The sequence below is a fragment of the Polypterus senegalus genome, chromosome 5 (genome assembly GCF_016835505.1).
Source record: "Polypterus senegalus isolate Bchr_013 chromosome 5, ASM1683550v1, whole genome shotgun sequence".
NCBI lineage: Eukaryota > Metazoa > Chordata > Cladistia > Polypteriformes > Polypteridae > Polypterus > Polypterus senegalus.
In genome coordinates, this window is record NC_053158.1 from 188119155 (window position 1) to 188141725 (window position 22571).

The window sequence follows — 22571 nt, forward strand, 5'->3', positions numbered from 1 at the left end:
TTTATTGTGTTATTTTTGCAAAAGAATTGTGTTATTTCACTTTAAGTATTGCACTATTTTGTGAAGATATTACCTGCTATAGTCAGTAACATCATGCACGCACATGCTCCTGTCAACTGGTGACCCCTATTGACGTTGAGGTTAAGGATGTACATAGCATGCAATCTAGTGACGAGCTGAACAGATGTCATAAACATACAGGTATACTGTACATTTAATCTTATATGTGTTGAGTGGTAAATGTAATCTGATCACTATAGTATCACAGAGAGCCAGTGATTATCGCAGCAGCATAGCTGGTGTAAGGCAATCCTTTGCAGGGCTGAGTCTCACAGCTGTCAGAAAAGAATGTGCTGCTTTCAATCCAGCAACAAAAACCTATTAATAAAGTATCTGTTTAGTTCTTTTCCAGTTATTTAATATATAAATATATTTAATATATATATATATATATATATATATATATATATAGATATATATATAGATATAGATATAGATATATAGATATAGATATAGATATAGATAGATATAGATATTTTGAAACTGTGATCTGGTGGCACAGTGGCCAGTGTTCATACCTCAGAATCTTCAGGGGCACTGGTTGGAGATGGACAAAGGGGATGGATGTTATTTACTTTAATAACACATGAAGGACTAAAAATATTTTGTTAACAGAGAATTATTAATGACATGTTTCCAATGTTCAGCATTAAGAAAAGTAATCAAACTGAGATAATGACATCTATCCAAAAATGCACAGAGAAAGTTCAAACTCCATGCAAATCTTGGCGCTGTAATGCAGGAATGCCAGCTCTATGCTACCACTCTGCCAGTGTTAAAAATGTGTGCTAAAGTTTAACATGATTACAATTAAATGTGTACTTGTAACTTTTCTTTAGTTCTTGTCAGTTGATTGTACGCTACACAGGTGCTTAACCTCTCCCTCAACAGCTTTCACTAGATGGCTGAAGCAGGCGTGTGCTTAGTGTTACCAGCAATGGAGGCAACATCTTTGCGAAATATCTTACACAATACTTGTGTCAAGTAATGCAGTAAATTAAAAAAAAAAAAAAAAAAAGCTTCAGTACATTTCTAGTGAACCTCTTGTTCTTAAAAAGTTGAAATTTAACTCCAAAGTGCTTCCAATTGATTTTTTTCTCCTATTATGTAAACATGTTTTCTTTTTTTCTTAATTGTAATTGTGGTCATTTTTTTTTTGTCAGGAGCAAGAATCCTAAGGAATAAGAATATCCTAGTTCTCTTATAGTAAGCAATGTGAGGGAAAAGGTCAAGTAGAAAGCAGTATGTTTTCTTTGTTAATGTGACATATAAATCAGTTCATATTGTCATTGTTTTAATATGGCAGGCTATACCTTGCCAATTTCTTTGTTATTTTTGCATCTGTTATGCAAAATGTCTTTACGTGTCAACCTTGCCTTTGATGTTTTATTGTATTGTAATAGGACTGCAGTTACAAAGTTTTCGTAAGAACATCTTGCATTACTTGATTTTTCAGGATGGTATCCAAAATCTATACCCATCCCCAAGTAATACTAAGAAACATTTTGTAATTTGTGACTTTAAGTAGAAAGATATGTACATACATGTACAGTATGCGCAAATATATGTATGCATTATATTTGTATAACATTCGCTGACCGGTTTGTTCCAGTTCACTGGACTTGCTTGTTTCTTTCTACATGTAGATACACACATTAAGGTCACTAAAAAATTTTAGACACTGAAAGTGGTTTGCAACTTCTGTTTATCACTTTTCTTAACTGTTTATTTAAGGCACAAAGAAAGTTGCAGCCTTCCACGTTTAAAGTGCAGAAAAATAATCTAAAAAGGCAAATTTGGGACCAGAAACAATTCTGGACAGGTGCCGAATTTTCAGCCCAAAAGTTGGGACATTTGCTGTTTGGGGATTAAAGGAAGCACAAATATATCTGTTAATTTAGAGAAAAGCCAAGCAAAATGACACCTTTTATTGGCTAACTAAAAAGATTACAATATGCAAACTTACGAGGCAACTCAGGCCCCTTCTTCAGGCATTTTGCTTGGCTTTTCTCTACATTCATAATGGCTAACACGGTACAACAACCTAGTATTACAGACATCTGTTAATTTATAAACAGTTATCCAGAACACAGATATCTGCATTCATTGAGTTCTGTCCCAATTCATTTTCTCAGTCATGACTGAAATGTCAACAAAATAGCCACTTGAATATGAGTCAGTCTTAAATTCCTGTTAAACGTTTAACACCATTAAAATTATAATCTTCTGGTAAATGGGGAATAAATGCCATGCATTGTTGCTACTAATTATACAAATTTTCTGTCTCCCTCGGTCACCTATGTGCCTCCTTGTAAAATATGAAATACTGTAACATTTTGAGATAGTGCACTTTAATAAAATGAAAATGGGTCTCTAAAATTGTTGCGATGTTTGAGTGACATTAATGAGCGACATTAATATTTACTCTTTTGCAACCTTTTTCATCACTTTTCAGTGTGTTCTGATGAATTATTAAAGGCTAAACAGGCTCAGTATGAGAGTGTGTGAAAGACTGGCACTTCATTAAGGCCTGGTTACTGAACTGTAAATTAATGAATACGTTTGTGTTGGAATGGCTGATCTGAGCATTTAAGATTAAACACGAGGATATTTCACGTTTTGCTAGCAGTTTATACCTGTTTATGTTCATTCAGTTTTAATTAACTGCCTAGAGTATGCATTAACGAATAGCATTCTGTTAACTAAAATGGCTTTTAAAAGTTTAATAGCATTTACAAACATTGCTGCAGTTTTATTTTTTTCTATGCAGTGCCATTGCAAAGTATTCAGACCTCTTCACTTTCTGCACAATGTGTTGTAATTTTAAATGGATACATTTGCCATTTTTGCCCATCAAAAACTGAAATCCCTAATTCATATAAATATTCAGACCTCTCAGTACTTTGTACATGCCCCTTTGGCAGCAGTTACAGCTTTAAGTCCTGGTAGGTAAGGCTTTGCATGCCTGGATTTGGGCAATTTATCCCATTCTTCCTGGCAGATCCTCCCATGATCTGTTAGAATCGGTTAGAAGTGTCTGTAAATTGCCATCTTCAGGTCTCTCCACAGATGTTTTATGGGGTTTAAGTCTGGCCATTGGCTGGGCTACTCAAGGACAGTCAGACTTGTCCTGAAGCCACTCTGACACTGTCTTGGCTGTATACTTCAGGTAATTGTTGTGCTCGAAGGTGAGCCATCACACCAGTCGGAGGTCACGGGCATTCCGGAACAGGTTTTCTGCAAGGTCCTCTCTGTATTTGGCTGCATTCATTATTCCCTCAATTCTAACTAGTCTCCCTGTCCTTGAGGAGCAGGACCATAGCATGGTGCTACCACCACCATCATGCTTCACCTTAAGGGTGGTATTGGGCAGGCTGAAGGCAGTGTCTGGTCTTCACCAGAAATAGTGCTTGGAGTTCTGCACTAAGAGTTCAATTTTTGTCTCATGAGACCAGAGAATCTTTTTCCTCATGCTCTCAGAGTCCTTTAATCTATCATATGCCTTTTATTCAGGGGTGGTTTCCATCTAGTCATATTCCCACAAACTCCTGATTGATGGAATGCTTCTGAGATGATCATCTTCCTTACAGCCTCTCCAATCTCTGCATAGGACTTCTGAAGCTTTATCAGAATGACCATTATGTTCTCGGTAACCTTCCTGACCAACTCACGTCCTGGTTACTCATTTTGGCCAGACAGGCAACTTTAGGAAAACTCTTAGAGGTTACAAATTTCTTCCATGTTGCGATTATTGAGACCAATGTGCTCCTTTGAACATTCATAACTTTAGAAACAGTTTTTATCCCCTTTCCCTGATTTATGCCTTACCTCATTTTAATTATGGAGGTGTACAGAGAGTTCCTTGGACTTCACAGCTTGGTTTTGGACCTGACATGCAGTGAGAATTGTGCGTTCTTATATACACAGTTATGTGCTTTTCTAAGTGATGTCCAATCAATTAATTTTGCCACAGGTGAACTCCAATCAAGTTCTAGACACGTCTCAAGGAAAATTAAAGCTAATTGGATATACCTGAGCACAATTTGGAGCACCACAGCATAGGGTCTGAATACTTACTGTATAGTAATTAAGTATTTTAGTTTTTGATTTTTAACAAATTTGCAAACCTTTCTGAAAACATGCTTTCATTTTGTCATGGGTTATTTAGTGTAGTTTGATTGGTAAAAATGGCAAATTTATCTATTTCAATTAAATTACAATTAAATCAATTAAACCTACAACATAATACTTGTGCGGAATGTAAAGGGTGCTGAATACTTTCTGAATCCACTGTGTATCGGCTTGAGCATTAATAACATTTGACACTTGAGCCACTCATTTCAATTCAGGTTAAAGTGAATAATAATAATTAATAATAAATAATCTTCCCCCGGGGAAGACCCAGGACATGCTGGAGGGACTATGTCTCCCGGCTGGCCTGGGAACGCCTTGGGATTCTCCCGGAAGAGCTGGAAGAAGTGGCCAGCGAGAGGGAAGTCTGGGTCTCTCTGCTGAAGCTGCTGCCCCCGCGACCCAACCCCGGATAAGCGGAAGAGGATGGATGGATGGATGGATGGATAGATAATAGCACAACAGATTATGCAATGGTGAAGGAGCCATGTTATAAACTATAATTGTACAGTAAACATACATTTCCAAATGGTGACCAGCAACTCAAAGGAACCAGCCTTGTAACACTATTGATCATATTATTTTCATAAAAAAAAAAAACTCCAAAAATATTTTGATTTGATATCAGGCAAAGAATAATGAGATGCTAATTTGGCTCACTTTGAACTGCATTATTGTTTGGTTGCTGGTTTCAGTAGAAAAATAAAGAATGACTCTGAATTTTGAAAAGCAAGTAAATTCAAATTAGGACAAAAGATACATGTTCTGTTAGCAGCAGTTGTTATAAAATAAATAAAATAAACATGCAGCCACTGCAGCCATCCTGTTCCAGAGTTTGACACCCCTGTTATATACAATTTTGATGTTAAAAATGAACAAATAAAGCTAACCACCCCCAATTCAAATGGGATGTAATTTATATATCTGCTTCTCAGTCTTTGAATTAGTGAAGAGACAAAACAAAGCTTTTAAATAAAAGATCACTACCAAAAAGTAGAAGAGGTATTGATGTCCAGGTAGGCTTTTTTTTTTTTCGAAAAATGAACCCGTACCTGCCTGCCCACCTGAAATAAAATGATTAAAGTACTGATCCATACCACCATTCTTAGTAATGGTGTATTTCTCAACCTTTATTGTCTCACAACCCAGTCCTGTTTTTCATTTTCCAGTGGTGGCCCCCTTCACCGAAACAAGTACAATTAGAAGAGTGCTTTCCCCCTTGGGTAAATGAGAGTAAAATATCAAAAGTGGGTTTTTGGGTTGAGAAACACTGATTTAACACACTGCTGTGACCTAATCTTGAGTAATGTATACATTCTGAGTCCCCGTAATACCAAAAAGACAAAATAGCCATGCAAGAGAAAGTCCAGAGAAAAACGACTAGGCTAATTCTGTGGCTTAGAGACATGAGCCACTAGGAGAGATTGAAAGATGTGAACCTTTTCAGTTGAAGCAGAGATTAAGAGATGTCATGATCGAAATGTTTGAAATTATGAAAGGTGTTAGTACAGTGGATCCCATTTGTTACTTTAAAATAAATTCTGGAATTCATTCTGAAATCTTGTTGAGGGTTGATTTTACACAAATGTTAGAAAGTTTACTTTACACAAAGAACTATAGGCACAATAACTTACAAGTAGTGTGGCAGAGAATAGGACATTAGGGACCTTCACATTGCAACCTGATGTAATTCTGGACAGTTTAATTGACTAGAACGAACAAGCTTGTTGGGATGAATGGTCAATTCTCTTCACAATTGTTCTTGTGTTCTAATGTGAACAAGGTTACCATTTCAGTAAGTCTTTCCTGAATCTAAGCTGGTTCTCTCTTTTCACTAGAAGGAGGTGTTAAAAAAATCCATTTACTCATAAAAAGTTCATCCATCCATTTTCTGCATCTTTGGGGCGTGGAGCCAAATCTAGCAACATCAGTCATTAGGTCCTGACAAGCAGTCCTAGAATAAATGCACCAAATATAACTGCACATAAAAAGTAAGAGCTAAAGGCTGCACAGCAATGCAAGATATAGATGAAAATACTGTTGTGTCACAAGCAAAGGATGCATGTAATATAGGGACAAATGACACTGTTTCTGTAACACCTCAGTTTGCAAAAATACGTATTTTACCTGTTATGTAATAAGACTTTAGAAAAGGCTTCTTTTAGTCTTAATAACACTTAGAAACCATCAAGAGAGTGGTTATTTATCTGTGCAATGTGGCTAGTGAGACAGATTTCTGATATTGCATAGTTAAGTATAAGATCTGTGAATCCTTCATTTTCACAAATCATTTTATTAGTGTATTAAAAATTACTTAATATGCCACTCTGCAAAGAGATGAATAAGAACTTTATTGATGCTTTGAAAGTGCTATTAACACCAAAGACAGTGCATGAGTAATAGATCATTTTTTTGCACTACCTAAGCTAATACCATTTTTTTCTAATTAACAAAGAATTTTGTAGGCAATCAGCAAACACACTAATTAATCAAAGTGAACCCCTGGCTGCTAAAGAGGTAGGGTTCTACTGTTTCCCTTCCAATAGGGATGCCCTTTTCTGTTCACCAAAGGTTTCCAAACATTTACTGAAGCTGCTTAATACAATTTTACGGTCACGGTCTGTACTGGCCACATCAGGCACAAGACATGAACATACCTGGAGTGGGCAACAGTCTTTTGCAGTCCACACTCACACATGTAACCATAGCAGGTCAAGTGAAGAGTTTCCAGTTAGCATAACACATACAGTATATCTTTAAACGTATTGTGCCTTCTACTTTACCAAAGTACTTTGCACAGATGCACCAATGAGAACTGACATCTTCAAAATTGTGTGTGGTATCTTGTAATTTAAGTAACAGGAAATTTAGGCTACCCTGTCACACTAAATTATAATGTACTAGATGGTAGTTTATAGTAGAACAGGTATTTCCAGGACTTTTAATTATTCTAAATTTTGCCCCTCTACCACAGATACAGGAAACTGAGCGCCTACACAATTTTGAAATGCTGCGGCAGGCGGACTCCCAGAATCTTGTGGCCAACCGTGAAGCAGTGGAATGCCGCATCTGCTACCTGGATTTGGCACCCGGGGAAGGGGTACTTCTGCGAGAGTGTCTGCATTGTTTCTGCAGGTGAGGGCATGGCAGGAGGTGAGGATGCCGACGCTGGTGGGTCGCCAGGCTAACAATGATGGTTTAGCACAAATACAGTCCAGGTTAAGGCTTTACATGCAAACACAAATGAGGAATTGGATATACTCAAGCTAATTATTATGACTTTATTATAATTAAGCATGCTGTAGGTGAATGCTGGAGTTCCCACAGTAAAAGCGAATGATTTTATGCTGACATACAGAGGGTTTTATTGAGCAAACAGCAAAGTCAGACCACCGCAACAAACAGTTGACCACTTTAGAACTCAGTAATGTTTCACAAACACACATTAACAAAACATGTTAATATACAATGAACACTTGTGCACATTTATTGAGATGATCCTAGTACAGCTATAGATTATAACACACACACAGGCATAGACCAGGGCAAGGAGATAAAAGCATTTCTAAATATTTGAATGTTGCAAAAGCACAGTGGCCACAATAATTGTTAAATGGAGTAAGTTTGGAACCACCAGGGCTCTTCCCCTGGGCAAGAAGGGCCTTGATCTGGGAGGGGACCAAGAACTCAATGCTCCATCTAACAGAGCTTCAGAAATCCTCTGCTGAGATGGGAGGACCATCATGTCATCTGTTCTCCATGAATCTGGCGGGGAAGGTGGAGTGGTTAACTCCAATTCGGAGTTTGCTGTACGCCATTTAACGATCTCTGAGAGATTGACCAAAAAAGATTCTCTGGTCTAACGAGACAACATTGAACAGTTTGGGTGCAGACCAGGAACTGCTTATAACCTGCCTTATACCATTCCAGGTGAGACTTACCCAAGAAGCTATAACTGCTGACAAAATGACTCCTGCAAAGTATTAAATTAAGGGTCTGAACACTTTTACATTATTGAGACATTTCAGTTTTTGATTTTTAACAAAGTTACAAACCTTTTTGAAAAAACATGTTTTCACTTTGTCATTATGGGTCAATGAATGTAGATTATTGGGCATAAATTACAAATGTATTCATTTAAAATGTAGTCTACTAAATAGTAAAATGTACGGAAAGTGAAGGGGTCTGAATATTTTCTGAATCCATGGTACACACATTCAAAATATGATCAGACTATACAAGTGACATAACATTCTATAGTATTACCACGACCATAGAGATAAGTAGAACTGACCACACACATTAAAAGAAATGATCACTGCATAAGGAAACTTTAGAACTCATAAACACTGAGGTGAACTCACACAGCTCAGATGGGCATGGTTACCGTGAGCAATCAGCTGCACCTAAAATCCTGCAGAGCAGCATGCTCTTTGTATTTATGTGCTCTAGTGGGTTGACATGCTATATAACCTGTTATCTCTTTTCTGCATCCAGAGACTGCTTACGTTCAGTGATTAAGCTGAGTGAAGACCCAGAGGTATCCTGTCCATATCGAGATGACACCTATGCTTGTAACAGCAAGATGCTGGAAAGGGAGATTCGAGGGGTAAGCAGAGCAGAAAAAATCCAGTCTAATACAGTATATAAAGCTGAATGTGTGTTTGTCTGGTACACAAATGCATACTGTTGAGCCTGTCTCAACAAAATTTTGAACAGCATCTCCCTTAGTACAGGCTATGTTTTGTTCCAAAATTTAATTGGTGACCCTACCCTGACCAGTGCTGTGCACCCCTGTGAGTTACTTACAAAGCCTGAGCGTTTTCAGATTGCGGATGAGGAATATACTGTAAGAAGAAGAGACATGAGGCATGGCAAGGTTTGGGGCAGCAACCCGTTTAATCTGGTTTCCTGGCTGCAAAAGTAATCGATTCATCAGAGACAAGTTTACTCAACAGAGTCCAAAACAGAACTGCCTGCCAGAGCAAAGGCAGGAGGCTTTATAGGACGGAGGACGGAAGTGATGTCGTCCTCTGTGCCGGAACCGGAAGTGACAACGTCCTCGGTGCCGGAACCGGAAGGGATGTGTCCCTCTTCGAGGTGTCAGCTCCTGGTGGGATTTCCCGGGGAAGACCTGTAGAGAACTCAGAAAGAGCGTCAGCGTACCCCGCCTCCCCGGGGCAGATGTATAATCAGTCCTCTCTAAGCCCTTCAGCTGCCTCCCATGCACACGTGTGTGACAATACGTAATCAGCACTTATTAATGAAAGAAGCCATGAATTGTCTAGAAGTTTTACTACTCCAGAAATAATATTAAAGAAGACAAACTGAAACTGAATAATATCGGATGAAGAACTAAACACAATTTAAAGCATTTTAGGTTGAAGGTCCTGTTGGATTGCACAGTTTTTCTGTCATTTTCAGTCACAGATTTAATTCACATAATCCTTATGACTAAGAGTAAGTTGTGTTGTTTGAAATCCCCAGTGGCTCAGTACAACTGGTCGGCGGCTTTCCCCAACAAAATTAAATAGGTTTGATTTTGACTTCAGCTGTAGGAGCAGGTTGTGTGTGTGTGTGTGTGTTGAGCACTCATCTGGAAGTACAATGCATGCAGTGCAGCCTTTTGGAAAAAGGGGAACCTTGTGTTTTAGACCTCACAAACAGAATCAAGGCTTGTCTATCTGATGTCTTGTGTTTTACGTACCATAACAAAATGAAAAAAGAAAAAACAAAACACGAGATTGCAACTGCATCTGCTATACCTGGAAGGCAATTGTGCAGCTCCATCACTGTTACACAGAACATTATTAGCTGTCAAGAATAAAATGTGTGAGCTCGCAATAATCTGTAAATGTGAAACTGTCTTGCAAAATCATTATAGAGTCATACAATTTGTCATCCCCTGCCATAAATAGTCATGTAATTTGACATAGTCAGGCAATGAGACCAGCAACTGCAGTTGTCAAGTTTGATAATCTGTTTGACTAGAGTTCATGTGTTGCCAGCTTAAGGACATTTTTTTCCTTTCTTTAAAATGTAATTTTTTGTGTTTATAAGAATTATTTATGAATGCTTTGAAATCATCTTTGGTTTTTTTTTTGGTTTTTTTTGTCTGAGGCCCCTTGACTCACCAGTACGAGAAATGCACATATGATGTAGCATTTGACTCATCTTCATGTCTGCTTATAGGTATAAAAGCCATCAAGCTTTTTAGTGTTTCCCCTCATTTTTTTTGGCTCTCTAGAATCCTTTTTTCTAGGCCATTTGGACTATACTTTGCACAAGAAATTAAACCCGTATGATAAAAAAAAGTAAACCAATAGGTGTCTTCAGCAAAAAAGATCAGAATGACTTGAAGTTGTGCATATTATGACACATGAATCTACCCCAGGGGTTCACCCCATAATGGGTTACGAGGGGTCAAAGTTACTCCTTTTCATAAAACTTTGAAAAAAGTAGGGGTTTGTAATATAGGCATGTGGAGTGTCATTTTATGCTATTTGGTCACAAATATGATAATATTTTTGATATATGATTCTTTACTGATGGTCCTGGTCCTGTATTTGATAGTCCATTGACAAGTTTCAAACATCAAGTATGTGGGGTAACGTGTTGTACTATTTCCGTGTCATTGATTACGTCTGTGTTATTTTTCATCCTTTATTAGGGATCTAGTTCTCTGTAGACCTCTATCACAGGGTGAAAAATGACAAATTTCTATTATAGTCCAGGATATTTAGACTAACATTTAAATTGAAGCACACATTAATATTTCAAAGATCTAATGCAACTATTCTTGTTTATTATGTACTCTATCTCATGAAGTAAATCATTATATTTCTTATGAACACCCCAAATTAGGGTGCTTTATACTAATTCAGACGTTTTTACATTTGTTTTTATTCTTTTCGCTTTTATCTTTTACATTGTTAGTTATTATTACATGTTCCATTCCATTCCCCTTGTCCATGCACTTTAAACTGCTGGGGTTTTAGTGAGAGAGTAAAAGAAACTGAGGAAAATGCTTGACGCTGTGAGGAAATAAAAAGCTAAAATATCTATTATTCATTCAGGATCTCAGAAGCACAAGATAACTGATGCTTAACAATTAATGTGCACATTGCAATGACCACAGTGACAGACAGACACATAGACCACTGCCTCTACTTGGCTTCAGATGTTTGAAAAATGCTTCTGCCTGCTAAAATATCTGTTTGACATTTTGGCTATTGCATCATTCTATGGAATATCAACAGCAAACAGAGTTTAGAGAAGCATTGTGGTGTATATGTATATGCTATGTGTTAAATAAAATGTTTTGGCTATATTCTGGCATGGCATGTATGTATTTCCAGTTTGACATTAGTGTTAACTTCCTTTAGTTATTTGTTTAGATGTCCAGTAAGAAGGTGGTTGCTATATACAGCTTTGTCTGTGCTTCTACTGGTGTCATTAGGCACATTTACTGATTCAGGTGTGTGAGTACTGAAATCTACATCTCCTGTGGCTCGTCGTTATCAACTCTGTTAACAGCAGTCCTAGTCACCTCTTTTTGATGAGGTGTGATACACCGTTTACTTCGAATGCATATTTTGCAATTTATATTTTCACGGACTTAGCTGCCAATTCTTTAAACCTTGCATCAACTTTGACTCTATCATCGTAACTGAACAACTTCAGTTTCAGATTTTGGAACACTATTGTATTATATTGCCATTATCAAAGGTGACTTATAAGTTCAGGATATAGTGCAAGTTGTTTACATAGATTTTGTATGGTTGAAGCCCAGGCATGTTAAGTGTTTTGCTCAGGGTCACAGTGTGCAGAAGAGGTTCAATACCATAGCCCCTAAACCACAATTATCTGCCTAATTTCTATCAGGGCTAAGAACATTGCAAGACCACTAGGGGTAGCCTGGTCAGTACATTGACACACATTGATTCTGAAGTGTTTTTGATATTTTTTCAATCATCTTCCACTCTCTCTTATTCTTCTCCTTTTTCTTTCTGCTTTCCTATTTAAATTCACTAATCTTACTTTATACCATCCTGATTTCATTTAGCTCCTGTCTGAAGATGAGTACCAGTGCTTTCTGGACCGCAGCCTTGTCAAAGCAGAGTCTAGGACAGAAAACAGTTACCACTGTGCCACGCCGGACTGCCGGGGCTGGTGTGAATATGAGGACAACGTCAACGAGTTTACTTGCCCCATCTGCAAGAAATGCAATTGTCTTACCTGCAAGGTAGAAACCCACTTTCTTTCATCATTCTTTGTTGAAAGCTTTTAACATCTGTTGTTATTCTACAGGGACACTTCTTTCCATACATACAACTATGATTTTAGCCATAAAATATTGTAGACAAATGCATAGTTAAAAAATGCAAAGTTGTTACCTCTGTAGAGTAAAACCTACTATGGCATTTTTTGCTCAGAATTAATAGAGATGTATCATTGTATAATGCTAATAAGTCTTCAAAGATTAATTTGGATTGAGTAATTAGTTTTGGGACTATCGTATCCACTGACTCGCATCGTCACACATACACTGAAACAGACCGACATCACTCCGAAAATGGTTGTATTGTGAAAATCTGCTGAAAACTCAAAATCCAAATTTTGACTGTGTCATAGTATTTTCCCTTTTTATTTACCTACTGTTTGTATGAGAAAAGATTGATTGTCATTAGTTAATTGTTGTAATGTTCTAGTGCTTGTGTGTGCACGCTCTGTTATGGGATGGCATTCTTTTCAGGGTTGGACCATGTTTAGCATCCAGTGCAGCCAGGATTAACTTGAGTTCTCTCGCAATTTTAAAACTGAAGAACTGTTTCTGCTGCTGTATGCACGTAAATGTTCCGTTGGGATTAATACAGTTTATCTATACTAATCTAATTTATTATTACATACAGTCATATGAAAAAGTTTGGGAATCCCTCTCAGCCTGCATAATAATTTTCTCTACTTTCAACAAAAACGATAACAGTGGTATGTCTTTCATTTCCTAGGAACATCTGAGTGCTGGCGTGTTTTCCGAACAAAGATTTTTAGAGACGCAGTATTTAGTTGTGTGAAATTTAATCAAATGTGAAAAACTGGCCATGCAAAAATGTGGATACCCTTGTAATTTTGCTGATTTGAATGCCTGTCACTGCTCAATGCTGATTACTTGCAACACCAAATTGGTTGGATGAGCTCGTTAAGCCTTGAACTTCATAGGCAGGAGTGTCCAATCATGAGTGGTAAAAGGTATTTAAGGTGGTCAATTGCAAGTTGTGCTTCCCTTTGACTCTCCTCTGAAGTGTGACAGACAGCATGGGATCCTCAAAGCAACTCTCAAAAGATTCAAAAACAAAGGTTGTTCAGTCTCATGGTTTAGGAGAAGGCTACAAAAAGCGATCTCAGAGGTTTAAACTGTTTAAACTGTAAGGAATGCAATCAGGAAATGGAAGGCCACAGGCACAGTTGCTGTTAAACCCAGCAGGTCTGGCAGGCCATGAAAAACACAGGAGCGGCATATGCCCAAGCAGGATTGTGAGAATGGTTATAGGAAACCCACAGGTCACCTCCAAAGACCTGCAAAAACATCTTGCTGCAGATGGTGTAATCTGTACATCGTTCTACAATTCAGTGCAATTTGCACAAAGAACATCTGTATGGCAGGGTGATGAGAAAGAAGCCCTTTCTGCACTCACGCCACATACAGAGTCGCTTGTTGTATGCAAATGCTCATTTAGACAAGCCAGATTCATTTTCGAACAAAGTGCTTTTGACTGATGAGAAAAACATTGAGTTATTTGGTCATAACAAAAAGAGCTTTGCATGGCGGAAGAAGAGCACCGCATTCCAAGAAACACCTGCTACCTATTGTCAAATGTGGTGGAGGTTCCATCATGCTGTGGGGCTGTGTTGCTAGTTCAGGGACTGGGGCCCTTGTTAAAGTCGAGGGTCGGATGAATTCAATCCAATATCAACAGATTCTTCAGGATAATGTTCAAACATCAGTCACAAAGTTGAAGTTACGCAGGGGTTGGATATTCCAACAAGACAAAGACCCAAAACACAGTTCGAAATCTACAAAGGCATTCATGCAGAGGGAGAAGTACAATGTTCTGGAATGGCCATCACAATCCCCTGACTTGAATATCATCGAAAATCTATGGGATGATTTGAAGCAGGCTGTCCATGCTTGGCAGCCATCAAATTGAACTGAACTGGAGAGATTTTGCATGGAACGATGGTCAGAAATACCTCCATCCAGAATCCAGATGCTCATCAAAGGCTATAGGAGGCGTCTAGAGGCTGTTATATTTGCTAAAAGAGGCTCAGCTAAGTATTGATGTAGCATCTCTGTTGGGGTGCCCACATTTATGCACCTGTCTAATGTTATGATGTATATTGCATATTTTCTGTTAATCCAGTAAACTTAATGTCACTGCTGAAATACTACTGTTTCCATAATGCATGTCATATATTAAAAGGAAGTTGCTACTTTGAAAGCTAAGCCAATGATAAACAAAAATCCAAAGAATTAAGAGGGGTTCCCACACTTTTTCATATGACTGTATTTATTTTATTTTCTGCAAAATATTTCTCCAAAGCCTTGAAAAGTGATTGAAAGAGTTGTATCTTTTCGGCTGGCGTCAACTGAGATTTGCGATCACATGGTATAAGTAGGACAGTTTTGTGACTCAGTGGTCAGTGCTGGGTTTAAATGTTTCCCCATCCTTGTCTCTTCCTGTAAATAATGAAGGGAGTGAGTAAGCTTGGGGACGCTTGTTCCTTTTAACACAGTTGTTCGTTAAAAAATTGGGGCAGGTTAAGGGTAGGTTTTACACAAATTTTAGAAAGTATTTCTTCATACAAAGAACCACAGACTCATGGAATATGTTAGCAAGCTGATAGTAGTACACTAGTGTCTTTCAAATCACTTTATTTTATTTATTTACTTATTTTATTTTTTTTGCAAAGATTATAGAAATAGTCGTTCGATGAGCTGGTGCTTTAAAAAATATGTTCTTTTAATTTTGAGGAGAACATTTGGACCTAGGTGTATTAAATATCTGACTGTGGACCTTAACATATTTTATTGATCTGTTTCATTAAAACAATTACTGCATTTTTCTTTTTTCTTTTGTTTCTTTTTAAGGCAATCCACGAGGGAATGAACTGCAGACAGTACCAGGATGATCTCCGCATCCGAGCACTTAATGACTCTGCTGCTCAACAAACCAGTGAGATGCTCAATGTGAGGAATCCTGGACTCTGTGATGCCTTTTTGTTGCTTATTTCTGCATCAGTCTGCTTCTGTACATCTATCTATTTCTCACATGAAGTTGCATTCATCTATCCAAGACTACAATCTGGTCCTACCCTGCTGCTTCTGTGCACACGTTTCTGTCTCTCTTTGCTAAGAATTATCTTTATTGATGTCTTAAAAAATAGAATTGTGGTGACTAAGTGAGGCGGTACAAAGTTGTTCTCCTGCTTGTCATCAGCACTTTCTTGTTCCACTTCACAGACCCTCCTCAGAACGGGTGAGGCCATGCACTGTCCTAAATGTCGAATCATAGTGCAGAAGAAAGAGGGCTGTGATTGGATACGTTGCACTATGTGTCACACAGAGATTTGTTGGGTAACCAAAGGTCCACGATGGGGTCCACGGGTAAGTTTCTGAGATGATTCAACTGAAATGGTTAAACTCTCCTTAGACTTAAGAGTAATAGGAAAAATAAGTAAATAAATAAAAAATAAATAGAATAAAAAAGGTAAAACAATCTGCTTCCTCAATTTAAATGTATATTCTAAAATGTTATTGATTAGATCCTGCCAGGTTTTGAAAAAGTTTTGTATAGATCCTCTAAGTGAGAATTAGATTTTTTCCAATTTCAAATAGTATATAACATCAGTTACCCACTGACTGAAAAGAGATGAGTTTGGATTCTTCCAGTTGAGCAAGATAAGTCTACGTGCCAATAGTATAGTAAAGCAATTACAGTTTGTCCTTCTCCCCTTTAAGCCCATCTGGAAGTACAGCAAACACAGCTGTTAATGGGTTAGGAGGGATTGTGACTCCCAAGGCTGTTTGAGAGTGAGAGGTATTTAAAGATTTTGGTCCAAAATGATGTTAATTTGGTGCACATCCAAAACATATGGCCCAATGAGGCTGGAACTTGATTGCAAGGTTTGCAGGTTGGATCTTGCCCTGGAAACATTTTGGACAATTTTAAGTGAGACAGATGCACTCGATATATAATTTTAAGTTGAATAATTCTATGCTTTGCGCATATGGAGCTCGAGTGAATTCTGTGCATGGCTGCCTTCCACTCCTTTTCTGAAATGTTGAGTAAGAAATCCTTTTCCCATAAGAGATTTTTTGTCATTCTTCACTGCAGGGGCTGCATGCATAATGTTGTGCGAAGAATTATAACATGGTGTACGGACAAAAGTAGAAATGTATGTACTCACAAAAAAATCCAGATGCATAAATCTGTGCGAACGCCAACTTCCACGTTCTTCCACTACATAAATCCCAGTCAGCGTGAAAAGTAACACACATGCACACGCCTGCTGTCCTGCCCCGTCTCCTCCCAGAATTATGTCTCTTTGAATATGCAAATCTAAATAAATAGCCCTTAAGCTCAGCATTCTGTGAAAAGGCAATGGTAAAAGCACAGGGGAAATAGAAGAATTTTAGCGAATACCAAGTGGAGGCAAGGAAAAACGTACTATTTGTTGGTTTAAACAGTTGTATAAACAACAAAAGGAAGCTGATTGAGTGACATACTGTAGAATGTCAGAGAAATTCAAAAGCTCAAGTTCACAAAGTCGCACAGTGCCTGAAATAAAAAGAAGCTGTCAGATATCAAAGTCGCTGTGAAAAGGCGAGTTGTAACCCACCGTCTGAGTGTCATATGAAAGCTTACCGTATTAGGGTACAGAGAAAAAAAAAATAGGCACAAAATGTCAACTTTAATCTCTAAATTTCCACTTTAATCAAGTAGTCTATTTTGTCATTAAAGTAGAAAATGATAAACTTCATCTTAAAGTCATGTAATTTACTAGTTTCTCAAATCCCCATCATAACTAAAGTAGCACGTTAAATGCTTTATTTTGTATTTGATCTTCTATTTGCTCTAAGTGTGTAAATCACTACCTGCTTCTTAAACGGGCTTTCTCTTCCTCCAACAGGACACAGAATCCATTACATTCGTGATATTACAGCTCTCTGAATAATTAAAATACTGAAATGTATACTTGATATTTTCATGATGATAGGAGTTAAAGCATGTTATTAAACATGGGAACACGGTGGCGCAGTGATTGTTCATGCCTCACGCAAGATGCTTGCTGCGCTGTGCGCGACCTTCGATGAAATACTTTATTGTAGCAGTACTGTCTCTTTCAGACATACTAACCCCCAATTCCTGTCCTTACTTTTCTTTCTCCAAATACCCAATTGCCACACAATCAGCTCTGTAATAGACGTTAAGCCATCTGTAAGCTTAGAACGCCTATTCTTCAAAACTTTTAAGGAACATTGAAATATCTTCATAGTACATGTTTAATTTTTCTATCCGTCTATCCTTCCAGTGTCACGTCAGCACAAGCAAGAATACAGCGTGAGGCAGGAACAATCCGTGAACAGAGCGCCAGCTTCTCGCTAGCGCTGCGGCACCGTGTCCTCACATGTTTAATTATTAACAATATAGATTATTTAAATGAAGTTAAAGTTTTATCTGTATAATATAATAAACATATTTTGCTGCATTTCATCATAAAAATGATATTGTCATCATATGTAAATACGTGCTTTATAAAGAGGCACAGGTTGTGCAATATTATAACTGTATCGCAAGTTTATAGTGAGGTAATTGTACTTATAAGTACAAACAGTTCTACAAGGAGCACTTGATGGACTGATTGAGTGCATTTAGAGTTCTTGGGATGAAACTGTTTCTGAACGGCGAGGAAAGGCTCTGAAGCGTTTGTTGTATGAGAGCAGTTCAATAGACAGCATGGCTGAGGCAGCGTGTGCTTGATGCTGTATACCGATAATTCTCTTTCCAATCAGCTGCTATACAGCTATGATTCACACTCAGATACAGTGATATTAATTCTCCGAGTGGTGCAGTGAGATTAATATGGAAAAAGATGATCCGCTCTGGCAACCCCTAACGGGAGCAGCTGAAAGAAGAAGAAGAAAAAGGTGCAGTGAGAGTAACAACGCTAAAGCAGCTGTGGTATTTATAATAGTTTGACCATTCTGCGGACAATTATATTGTTACAGGTTAATTACAATCAGATGCATTAAACTAATAAACAATAAGTGGTTAATTTCAGTGTATTTATAAAGCCGCGTCAGGGATGTGAATCTAAAAAAGAAAGAATAACCACACAGAAACAGTAACACTGTTTTGACGCTGGGTGCCACCAGTTTGCAAAACCGAGCGGAGAACTTGTGTACACCAGGGTTGAAGCTACCGTGAAAATGTGTGTGGCTTTACGCCAAGTTTAGGTTTTGTACATTGTGATGCAACATTTTTGTGCGTACGCACCGTTTATACACGAGGCCCCTGATCCTCTCAAGCTCTGTCAGGTCAGATGGAAACCAGGAGTGGACAGCTGTTTTCTGGTCTCTCCAGGCTGTGGCTGAGCCATTCAAAGACATTCCCAGAGCTGTTACTAAGCCTCTCCTGTGTTGTCTTTGCTTTGTGCTTAGGTTCATTGTTCTACTGGGGGGTAAACCTTCGGCCTAGTCTGAGGTCCAGCGTGCTCTGGTGCAGCTTTTCATTAATCTGTTTAGTTTGCTCCGTTCAGCTTTCTCTCAGCCCTGTTTAGTCTCCCTGTTCCTGCCACTGAAAAACAACCCCATAGCTTGATAATGGTACCACCATACTTCACTAGTGGAATGGTATTATGCAGATTGGAAGTGGTGCCTGGTTTCCACCAGACTTGACACTTAGAATTGAGACCAAAGAATTCAATCTTAGTTTCATCAGTCCAGAGAATCTTGTTTCTCATAGCCTAAGAGCACTTTAGGTGTCTTTATGCTAACTCCAGGCTTTCACATGTCATCTGGCCACTCTTCCATAAAGCCCAGATTAATAGGGTGTTGCAGTAATGGTTGCCTTTCTGGAGGTGTCTCCTATCTCTACAGGTTCTCTGGATCTCAGCCAGAGTGACCATCGAGTTTTTAGTCACTTCTTTTATCATGGCCCTTTTCTCCTGTTAGCTCAGTTTGGTCAGACAGCCAGCTCTAGAAAGAGTTGTGGTTGTTCCAGATGTCTTCCATTTAAGAATTATGGAGGCTACTGCTTTCTTTGGAATCTTCAATACTGCAGGAATTTTTTATAGCCTTCCCCAGATCTGTGCCTTGACACAGTCCTGTCTCTTAGCTCTGTAGGCAATCCCTTCAACCTCATGGCTTGGTTTTTATTCTGATACACATTGTCAACTGTGGGACCTTCTAGGGACAGGTGTGTGCCTTTCTTAATCAATCAAATAAAATTAACCACAGGTGGACTCCAAACAAGGTGTAGAAAAACGTCCAAGATAATGAATAGAATGGGATGCACCTGAGCCTAATTCCAAGTGTCATAGCAAATGGACTGAATACAGTACTTGTGTCAATGAAATATTTCAGCTGTTTATCTATTACATAATAAAACGATAAGGGGTATGTGTGAGTGTGTCTGTTCCCTCTGAGAAATCTGATTGGTCAGTTTAGCTTTGGTGATGTAATCAAAATAGGAAGTACAAGTGTGAGACACACGAGGAGAAGTAAAGGCATAGGAGGCACACTGAGAGTCGCCTTCGATGGCAGGAATTCTAAAAGCAGACGGGAGGCGTGCAAGGCGCCTCAAAATAACAGAGTCTGAGAAGCAGGCTTTACGGGAACACACTTGAGAAGGGGAACGCTGATCAAGAGAAGTTCAGACATGTGAGGGTACAGAGGAGAGGCACTGAAGTTACACATCGAGCAAGAGATATCAAATATTTTTAAAATCATTAAATTACTTGTCTTTGACAGGTATCTAGGCTACTTTTTAATGAATTTGTTGAAATTTCTAAACTCCTGTTGTCATTTTGTCATTCTGGGGTATTGAGTGTTGCTTGATGAGGGAAAAATGAATTGAAGTGATTTTAGCACAAGGCTGCAACATAACAAAATGTGAAGAAAGTGAAGGGGACTGAATACTTTCTTTGTACTTTCTTAGAAGTATTGAAATTCTAGTAAAGTCAGTTACTGGCGATTACAGCAACTTAACTGTAACAGGTTACATTGCTTCATTACAGGGAAGTGACATTAGATTACAGTAGCACGTTACTCTCAACTCTGGTGCTTACTATGAAGGATGTCATTAAGGTTGATTTAAACAATTAAGAACACGTTATACAGAAATGGTAAAAAGTCTTCTACCTTGAAGACCTTGATGGCATAGCCATCAGCAGTGTGTCTGTCTGCGGAGAGAGTGTCGACCTCGTCGTGAGGTTTACTTACCTCGGCAGCGACATTCATGTCTCTGGTGACTCTTCCTATGAAGTCTGTAGACAGATTGGGAGAGCATAGGGGGGTCATGAGGTCGCTGGGAAGGGGTGTGTGGCTCTCCTGATATCTCTGCAAAAGGACGAAGGTCTAAGTCTTTAGAGTCCTGCTGCTTCTTGTCTTGCTATATGGTTGCGAGACATGGACGCTATCCAGTAACCTGAGACAAAGACTGGACTCCTTCAGTACTGTGTCTCTCCAGAAAATCCTTGGGTACCCTTGGTATGACTTTGTGTTGCTCATGGAGTCCCGAATGAGGCACATTACTTGCATTGTGAGGGAGCATCAGTTATGGCACTACGGCCATGTGGCTCACTTCCCCGAGTGTGATCTGGCTGTCAGGATCCTCATTGTTGAGGACCCAAGTGGCTGGACCAGACCAAGGGGATGCCCACGTAACACCTGGCTGCAGCAGACAGAGGGTCATGACTGGACCACATGTCTGCCTGTAGGGCTGCCAACTAGGATCCCAAGCTGTTTCCATGTGTAGTGGGTGCGGCAACGTGCTCTACCAGCGCATGCTCCCCAACCTGACCTGACCTCGAAGACAGTGTAATAAAGTAGGCTTGTGAAAGCTCCAGAATTATTTGTATTTTTACATGAAGTATGACTTTGATGAAGTTCAGTTTGTTGCTTTGCACCAGTGTTAACAGCTAATTTACAAAGTTACATGGTACCTTAAATTCACTGCTATTTGCTTTCTGCAGGGGCCCGGAGACACGAGTGGAGGATGCCGATGCAACATTAACAAGCAGAGGTGCCATCCCCAATGCCAGAACTGTCACTAGCCCCATCCTGGCTCTCCTTTTAACAGAAGACAATTCAGTATTACCATTTGTGCTCAAAGGCCTACAGAATTCAAGAAATCCAAAGAATTTCAAACCGTTGGCATTTTCATATACTGTTACTGGCTGATCGGAATTGTTCACAATTTTGTCTGCAAAGGGACACGAGTCCAGTGAGGAGCTCGATGACATACACGCCCTGCAAGAGTGCACGAAGGAGACAACAAACTGACACAACTGACGATGAAGATAAGTTCAGGTGTAGTGCTTGTAAGCGAATTCCAGTAATACGTTTGTCTATGATTGCTTTAATTTCAGCACTTATTTATTTGCCTTAAATTTTTTAATCTCAGCACAATTTCAGGCACTTTATCCTCTGAGCTTTTGCTTGCTTTTTTCATAAGATTGTGCTGAAAGGACTGAAAGTTAGCAGATTTTAGTATGCAAACAGATGGGGAAGCATTATTGTCTTCCTAACACTGAAAACAATTCTGATAAATTCTGGCCTTAATCGCCGAAAGGTATTATTGCAGCATGTAGGGTTCCAACATCTTATGTCATGTACAGTAAATTTAAAATTAGAAGTGCAGGCCTCAAATGTGTTTTATGGTTAATGTGAAATTCAACACTGTTTTACCGCCCGAGTTAAAGAAAACAAACCAAAATTTTTGTATGTTTCTTTGTTCAATAAACTATTTTTTAGAGGAGCAAGGAAAAGTCATACCCCTTCACTCGAACTGTTAATCTGTTATCCAGGTGTTTGATTTTCAGGGGATTTTCGAAACGCTCTTCATGTATGAGTCATGGACGCAGTCAAGTGAAGAGTATGCTGATGTTTCTTCACTGCTGGAACGACTGAAAGGTACAGGACAAAAGTGCTCGGTTATCAATTGTGTGTGGTGACGAAAGCACTCGCTTTCAAGGTATGACTGACACCATTTTTTGCCAGGTATTCCAAATTCTTCTTTGATAATATGCATGCAAAATCTGTCCTCCCAGTGGTGCAGGTGGTGGTGGGTTGTCTTGGAAAGTTGTGGTGGAGAAAA

At 38.7% G+C, this 22571-nt stretch overlaps 1 protein-coding gene across 2 annotated transcripts in view; it reads left to right on the forward strand.

The window, feature by feature from the left end:
* Nucleotides 1-22246, forward strand: part of shrprbck1r (sharpin and rbck1 related) — a 54862-nt gene extending 32616 nt beyond the window's left edge. For both annotated transcript variants that reach the window (XM_039753796.1, XM_039753795.1), the window contains exons 10-15: nucleotides 7166-7326; nucleotides 8689-8800; nucleotides 12257-12436; nucleotides 15341-15439; nucleotides 15713-15856; nucleotides 21448-22246. In XM_039753796.1, the coding sequence (XP_039609730.1) occupies nucleotides 7166-7326; nucleotides 8689-8800; nucleotides 12257-12436; nucleotides 15341-15439; nucleotides 15713-15856; nucleotides 21448-21528 (777 nt within the window). In that variant the 3' untranslated portion in view covers nucleotides 21529-22246. The remainder of the gene's footprint in view (nucleotides 1-7165; nucleotides 7327-8688; nucleotides 8801-12256; nucleotides 12437-15340; nucleotides 15440-15712; nucleotides 15857-21447) is intronic.
* Nucleotides 22247-22571: the final 325 nt, after the last annotated feature.